Raw genomic sequence first — 8,286 nt, forward strand, 5'->3', positions numbered from 1 at the left:
AAGGATCACAGGTATACATGCAGGTCTGGGTACAAACCTGGTTTACAGGTCAGGATATACAAGCCATGGATAGTAGTAAAACAATAAACAGCAGGTCTGGGCGTAGACCTAGCGTGCAGGTCGGTACATACAAGCCATGGATATTAAGTATACAGTAAACAGCAGGTCTGGGCGTAGACCTAGTGTGCGGGTCGGGACATACAAGTCATGGATATCAAGTATATAGTAAACAGCAGGTCTGGGTGTAGACCTAGCGTACAAGTCGGGACATACAAGTCATGGATATCAGGTATACAGTAAACAGCGGGTCGGGACACAGACCTAGCGTGCGGGTCGGGACATACCAGCCAAGGATATCAAGCATGTAGAAGCAGGTCGGGGTACAGGTCTCGAAATACATACTCGTCGTCCGGACACTACAGGATAAACAAGCCAAGGAATCGTAACCACTTGTCAGAGAATGTCAGAGAATAATCAGTATCAGGGAATATGCTAACGGTCGGGGCTCAATACACCTTTGGTTTTACCACCAACCTATTAAGAAGAGACACGTGTCAACCACCACCAGACAAAGCTTGACAGCCGACATTCCCTGACACCCATCAGAACCAGAAACTTCCGTTGCAATATAAAAAGGGATGCCTTGTCCCTTATGTAGGTACGCTCACTCGTCATTTCTCACTAGTCTTTTACTTTTCGTCCTTTCTCTGTGATTTCTGGGGAAAAAGTACCTGACTTGAGCGTCGGAGGGTCTAACCCGGGGACTTTTTCCCTGGTTTTTGGTCTCTAACGACTGGGGGAGTCGTCTAAGTGTGTGCAGAGCGATAGCATCATCGTCCTGGTCATCTCTCTCCGTCAGCCGCCCGTGCGAACCTTTCTAGGGGGGTACCCGGTAGATCCAACGCTTCAACGACTCTCCGTCAACTTTCCGCACAACAAGGCCCGCCTTCATCCGACTCAGCTTCGGACAGGATCAAATTTGGCGTCGTCTGTGGGAACACAACAACCTGTTCCGGAACGTGACGATGGAGGAGTCTGGCTGCATAAATGTCACTATGACCGCCGGAGAGTACGAACTCTTCAAGGAGGCCAAGTGGCGAGCAGCCTCCGAGAAGCAGGCGACTATTTCCCGACCACGACAAGCTCCTGCTGAAGCTTCCAAGGAGCCCCTCCCTGTTTCAGATCGGGACCCTAAAAGAAAGCAGCCGGAGGTATTTCCTTAAATTCCTTATCGTGAGCCTGGCGTGGGGTATTACCAGCCAGAGCCCCAAGGTCAAAGCCTCAAGAAGGAGCAGCCACAAGCCTCCATTGCAGAGAGCTCCTTGCCACGAGACTCGAAGAAGGGGAAGGCCCTTATTGTACCTGAGGTATTCCCGGAAGATCTGGACGAGAAAGTACCTTTCTCGGCCAGAATTTTAAATAAAAGACTGCCCAAGGGTTATAGAGCCCCGTCGATCGGAGAGTATGATGGGAGCAAAGATCTGGAGGAGCACTTAAGAAAGTTTAAAAATGCAGCCCTGCTGCACCAATACAGTGATGCTGTCAAATGTAGAGTTTTCTTGAACACTTTAGCTGGCTCGGCTTTAAAGTGGTTTGATGGGTTACCTCAAGGGTCCATCACATGTTTTTTGGACTTCAAGACGGCTTTTTTGCGTCGATTTGCTAGCAGTAAGAAGTATCAGAAGACAAATCATTGTCTCTTCGCTCTGAAGCAAGGGTAGACTAAGCCCTTAAGAAGTTATATCAACCGCTTTAATCAAGTGGCTCAAGATGTCCCCACTGCCACTTCAGAGATTCTGATGAGTGCCTTCTCTCATGGATTGGGAGAGGGAGAATTCTTCAGAGATCTCATCAAAAATCCTGCTCGGAATTTTGATGAGATGGTGGAAAAGGCTGCTTCCTACATCAAAGTGGAAGAAGCACAAGCAGCTCGGAGGAAAGCTGAAAGACCACCTCCCTCCAACAAGCAAGAAAGAAGGGTACCTCCACCACCTCCTCAACCTCTGCCACGCGCTCGGGAAGCCAGACCTGCCTTCCATCTCGGGCCGGAGACCAGACCTGTTCCTCGAGTAGCAGCTGTGCATGCTCCCCGACCTGGACCATGGAACAATCGATATTGTACTTATCATCGGTCTCGTACTCATGACACTAATCATTGTTTCCAGTTCGCTCGAGATTCCAAGTGGGCTGCCGAGATGGGTTTACCTCCGCCTGAGCTAGCCCCTCAATTGATCAAGATGATGGAGGAACAAAGGGGCGCGACTGGACAGGCTGGGCAATCTCATCCCGACCCAGCAGGACCTAGTGCTCATCAACCTTGTCGGGGGAAAGAGCCAGAGGGGTCGCGTGAAGCAGAGAATAGGGGCAATGAGGCCGTCAGAGAGATTGGCATGATCTCTGGGGGGCCAACTGACGGAGATTCAGGGAGAGCACGCAAATCTCATGTCCGTCGCTTGGAGGTTCATGCCATTGGATGCAGTCAAGAGCAAGCTGCCGACCCTATTATTAGCTTTGGGCCAGCAGACCTGGAGGGCCTGGAGTTGCCTCATGATGATGCTCTCATCATCAAAGTCATCATTGCTAACAGCCGAGTGGCTCGGGTTTTCGTGGACACTAGAAGTTTGATTTATATTCTATTCAGAACTGTATTTGAGGAGATGTAGATTGATGCTGCTGAACTCCAACCGGTAGTCACATCTCTATATGGATTTACAGGTAATGAAGTGAAGCCGATGGGTCAGATTAAATGGCCATATCTCTGGGCACTGAGCCTTTGGTGCGCACATGGAGGAGCACTTTTATAGTAGCGGACTCCCCTTCATCTTATAATGTTATTTTGGGAAGGTCAGCCCTACATGAATTTAGGGTTGCTGTTTCGACCTTCCATCAAAAAAACAAGTTTCCCGTGGGCGAGCAGGTCGGGGAAGTTAAAGGGGAACAGAGGGTTTCACGCAGGTGCTATATTGACATGGTCTGAGTGGAAGCTCGGAAAAATCAAAGGATGCAAGATGGAGGTGTCCATGCTGTTCAAGAGGAGCCTCTGCCTATAGCTGAAGAACTCATCCCCTGGGAAGAAGTACAACTACACACTGAGCGACCCGAAAGTTTGACCCGGGTGGCAAGCGACCTGCCCTCTCCCCTCAAAGAAGAGTTAATTCAATGTTTGATCCGCAACCGGGATGTCTTTGCCTAGTCTACTGAGAAGCTGCCCGGGGTCAAGCCGGAAGTAGCTGAACATAAATTGCATCTACTACCATATTCCAGGCCCGTCAAGCAAAAGAAAAGGAACTTTTCGGCTGATCATAACAAAATAATCAGAGCTGAAGTGGACCAGCTCAGGAAGGCGGGTCATGTTAGAGAGGTACAGTTCCCATCTTGGCTCTCTAACGTGGTTCTAGTAAAGAAGACCAACAATAAGTGGAGGGTGTGTATAGACTTCCGAGATCTCAACCGAGCCAATCCCAAGGATTGCTATCCTCTGCCCCGAATTGATCAAATGGTAGATTCCACGGCCGGATGCGAGAGGATTTGCATGCTGGAAGCATATCAAGGGTATCATCAGATACCTTTAGCGGCGGAGGACCAAGAAAAGGTTAGCTTCATTGCGGCTGACGGTCCTTTCTGTTATACTGTCATGCCCTTTGGTCTCAGGAATGTTGGAGCCACATACCAAAGAATGATGGACAAAATCTTCCAGGAGCAAATTGGGAGTAATGTGGAAGTCTATGTGGATGACATACTTATCAAATCCCCATTAGCTATGAATCTGATCCAAGACGTGGAAGAAACATGCAGAACTCTCAGGCAATATGGGCTGAAGCTGAATCCCTTGAAATGGCTATTTGGAGCCAAGGGAGGAAAATTCTTGGGTTACTTGGTGACTGAGCGAGGAATATAAGCCAATCCTGAAAAAGTTCAAGCGCTAAAGGATATGCAGCCTCCTCAGAATTTAAAATAAACCCAGAAGCTGGTCGGCAGAATAACAGCCCTGTCAAGATTCATTTCCCGATCTGCAGACCGAGCTGCTCCTTTCTTCAAGGTGCTAAGGAAGGCCTCCAAATTCCAATGGGATGAAGAATGCACCAGAGCTTTCGAAGAGCTGAAGAAGTATTTGGAGACTCTCTCATCTCTATTTAAACCAGTTGTAGGAGAACCTTTATGGGTCTACTTGTCGGCCACCCCTGAGGTTGTAGGGGTCGTGCTCGTTAAAGAACATGATAATGTACAACAACCAGTGTATTTCTTCAGCCATTTATTGAAAGGAGCCAAGTCCCGATACACGGCCCTTGAGAAGTTGGTTTACGGATTGGTCCTTATGGCTCGGCGATTAAGACCCTATTTTATATCGCATCCTATCACAGTTCTGACCAATAGCACCATGGGAAGAGTGCTAACCAATGTAGAAGTTGCAGGTCGGCTTATCAAATGGGCAACGGAGTTGGGAGAGTATGACATACAATATCAGTCGCGCACCGCCATTAAGGCGCAGGCCTTAGCAGATTTCTTAACAGAAATTCATCAGACCAACTCTGAAGAAACCTGGAAGGTCTACGTGGATGGATCGGCTAATCACCAGGGAAGTGGGGTTGGGGTCTTGGTAATATCTCCTCAAGGAGATATACTCCAATTGGCAGTTCGATTAAATTTCTGAGCCACGAACAATGAAGCCGAATACGAGGCTTTGTTGGCAGGACTGCAAGCAGCCTGGCATGTAGGGGCAGCCCGGGTAATCATTTATTCAGATTCCCAGTTGGTGACTCAGCAAGTAACCGGCAACTTTATGATAAATTGCGATAAATTACAAGTGTACCGAGAAGCTTATGAGAAGATGAAAGAGGAATTCACAGAAGTCACAGTGACCAAGATTCCTAGGTCAGAAAATAAAAGGGCAGATGAGCTAGCAAAGATGGCCAATTCCTTAACTACTTGGGTGTTGGATCGGTCAACGGCACAAACTTTTCTGATAGCCCAGATAGATCTGCAAAATAATAGAGAAGCAACTATTGATTGGCGGACACCCATGATCAATTATCTCAGACAGGAGATCTTACCGACTGACCCAGAAGAATCACGATTGATAAGGAAGCAGGCTCATGCTTATGTCATGATCGGGGATCAGCTATACAAGAGGTCCTTCTCCCGGCCCTTACTTAAATGCTTGGGTGTGGAGGAGGCCGACCAGACCTTGCGAGAAATACATCTGGGATGCTGTGGTAATCATGTTGGTGGTCGGACATTATCTCACAAGGTACTCCTGGCCGGGTATTTCTGGCATACTTTACAGAGAGACGCTCATAAGTTGGTGAATACATGCTTGTCCTGCCAGAGACATCAAAATTTAACACATCGGCCTACGGCTTTGTTAAGAACGTCTATAGTCTCATGTCCCTTCGATCAATAAGGCATGGATATTGTGGGACCATTTCCCATGGCACCAGGTCAGAGACGTTTCTTATTGGTGGCAGTGGACTACTTTTCTAAGTGGGTAGAAGCAGAAGCCTTAGCCCAGATCACAGAAGATGCCGTCATTCAATTCCTATGGAGGAATATTCTTTGCAGATTTGGTATTCCGCACAAGCTGGTGTCTGATAATGGAAGGAAATTTCAAGGACAAAGAATCCAGGCCTGGTGCAAAGGATTTGGCATAACGCAAGCCTTCAGTTCAGTAGCATATCCACAGAGCAATGGTCACACCGAGGTAATCAACAGAGAAATAGTACGAGGTCTAAAGGTCAAGCTGGATCATGTCGGGGGAAGTTGGGTGGAAGAGCTGCCAAGCATTCTGTGGGCCTATCGTACGACACCTCTGGAAAGTACAGGTCTGACACCATTCCACTTGGTTTATGTCAATGAAGCAGTTGTACCCATATAAATTGGAGTACCATCGGTCAGGAGGACACTATATAATGAAGGAAACACAGAGCGGCGGTTAGCTGAGCTGGATCTTATTAGCGAAACTCGGGACAGAACGGCGGCTCGGCTGGAGGCCTATCAACAAAGAATGAGACAAAATTATAACAGAAGAGTGATTCCTCGATTCTTTGGAGAAGGAGATTTGGTCTAGAAGCAAATCAAGCCAGTGGGGGACGTGACTAAGCTAGCACCTCAGTGGGGCGGGCCTTACAAAGTCATTAAAAAGTTAGCGTTAGGAGCTTACTATTTACAAGATGAACGGGGCAAGAGGCTAGACCGACCCTAGAGCGCTAATTACCTGCAACCTTATCGAGTCTAAAGAAGCAAACCGAGAAGAGTAAGCTGGGCGGTAAGCCGGGCTATCACTTATCCAACAAACTGAGGTAGCAGACCGGGGAAAAGTAGATCGGAAAGAGCAGAAAAAGATGTGAAAGCAGAAATTGTATGTACTAATACTTTTTATGGCAAAACTAAGCAATTTTAGTAAAAGTGAGCCTTAGAATGCAAATGAAGAAGTAGCAAAGTACTTTACACAAAATTGTCAAGTCATTATATACAAGTAGCCAAGAAAGATCACTTGAAAGGAGCAAAAATTTTATCCGGGATCTCTTTAAGGATCCGGTCATGGTCTAAAAATTCAGGAGGCGAAATTGACTTCAAATAGTCTTGCTCATAAAGTTGACGCAAAGCCCCGACAGCACCATAAGTAACAGAAGTGGAGAAACGCTAACCTGGTTGGGTGCAGAATTCTGGAGAACGCAAGTACATAGCGCGGCTCTGTTGACAGCGGTCGTTCTCTCCTTCTTTATAAAGGGTCAAAGCTGTCGATACTCCTTCTGCAGTAGCCCGAGCCTGAGCCAGTTCATTCCGGGTGGTGGCCAGTTCTTCTGTTTGGGAGGTCAATTGGGCCTCCTGGGATTTCAACTTCTTGTCTTGCTCCTGTGCTAGAGCCTCGGCAGCACGTAGCTTTTGAGCCAATTGGTCCATAGCTTGTTGATGCTCTAAAGCTTGTTGATCTATACTTTCCTGGTGCACCACATCGACTCGGCTTTGCTCTGCCTGGAGACCCTTGAGTTTATGGTTGGCCTGCGCTAGGGATACTTCCAGACTGTTCTTCTTTTTTGTCAGATCTTTTATTTCGGCCCTCAGGGCATGGCTAGCCTGAACAGGGTCATTCAATTGCAGTTCCAGTTTAGCAACCTTGTCTTGCAGCATCTTATTTTGATGATGAGCTGCGTGAAAGGATTGATTTATCGTCAAGGATTCTGCATAGGCCTGGGATATAGAAAAAACATCTGATAAGAATGGGGGAGATAATAGTTACAATAAGCTATCATGGAAGCTGACCTTGATGTATAGCTCAGAAAATCTGTCCATCTGAGCAAGGGGCGGCAAAAGTTCCATCTGACGCTTGCTCTCTTCCCACACAGTGGCTAAGCGACCCTTCATGGTCAAAGAGCTGGTAGGAACATCACGCCTTGACTGTAGTCCAGCCTCTGAAGGAGCAGTAGTGCGATAATAAAGAGGGGCAGGTGGTGGCGGTTGTGAAGGCCCCACGGCATAGCTAGAAGGCCCAACAGCTGACCCAGAGGGAACTGATGGAGGCATAGGAGATGGCTCCGGAGGTGAGGTAACTGGCGGAGAGTGACGCGAGGGGTCGACCTCAGTATTCTGGTGCTGCTGTGATGTAGAGGGTTGAGTAGGAGGTTGTGCTGGAGGCGAAGATGTAGCAATGGAAGGCTCAGTTGGAATGGTGGGGGGATCAGGTGAAACATTTGCCTGGATGAAGACAGGAGGTGGGGTTGTGACAGGAGGCGGAGGAGAGGTGACTGCCACCAGAGGTGAAGGAGAAGGGGCAGAAGAAGGGCTGGATTTGGACACAGGGCGAGAGTTTCGGCGTCGACGTCTCTGAGCCAGCGGCTGGTCATCTGAGTCAGAATCATCGGAAGGCGATCTAGCCCTGCGTCTAGAGGGAGAAGGGGCATCCTGGCTCAGGCGGCCATTTGTGGAGAGGGTCCGGCGAGCTGCTTGAGAAGCTTCTCTGAAAGCAGGGCTTGCGTAGGAAACGTTGCCTGACCTTCTACCACGGCCCCGACCAGGGATATAGGTAGTTGAAGGAGGATTAACCGATTGAAGAGGTGTCGGGGTAATAGGCCGGGCTGCCCGGGGACGAACAGGGGTGGCCGGCCGGGGTGGGCGCGCAGTCCGCGGGCGAGTAGGGCAAGCCAAGGGAGCAGGTCGGACACCAGAAGACCCTCGTCGAGTAGGTCGGGGTGGAGGATTGGTCGGGAAAGCCCCACTGATTGAAGTCGAAGATGAGTGGGGGAGTGCTCTCCTCTGCAAGATAACTCGACCACGCCTCATTATTTCCAT

At 48.7% G+C, this 8,286-nt stretch overlaps 1 protein-coding gene across 1 annotated transcript; it reads right to left on the bottom strand.

Annotated features, from left to right (window-relative positions):
- Window positions 1-6,639: 6,639 nt before the first annotated feature.
- Window positions 6,640-8,286, bottom strand: LOC121991118 (formin-1-like). Its single transcript, XM_042545142.1, has 2 exons — window positions 7,261-8,286; window positions 6,640-7,188 (listed from the first exon to the last, which is right to left on the bottom strand). Exons 1-2 carry the CDS (start codon window positions 8,284-8,286, stop codon window positions 6,640-6,642), a joined length of 1,575 nt encoding a protein of 524 aa, XP_042401076.1.

The sequence above is a fragment of the Zingiber officinale genome, chromosome 6B, assembly GCF_018446385.1.
Source record: "Zingiber officinale cultivar Zhangliang chromosome 6B, Zo_v1.1, whole genome shotgun sequence".
Lineage (NCBI taxonomy): Eukaryota > Viridiplantae > Streptophyta > Magnoliopsida > Zingiberales > Zingiberaceae > Zingiber > Zingiber officinale.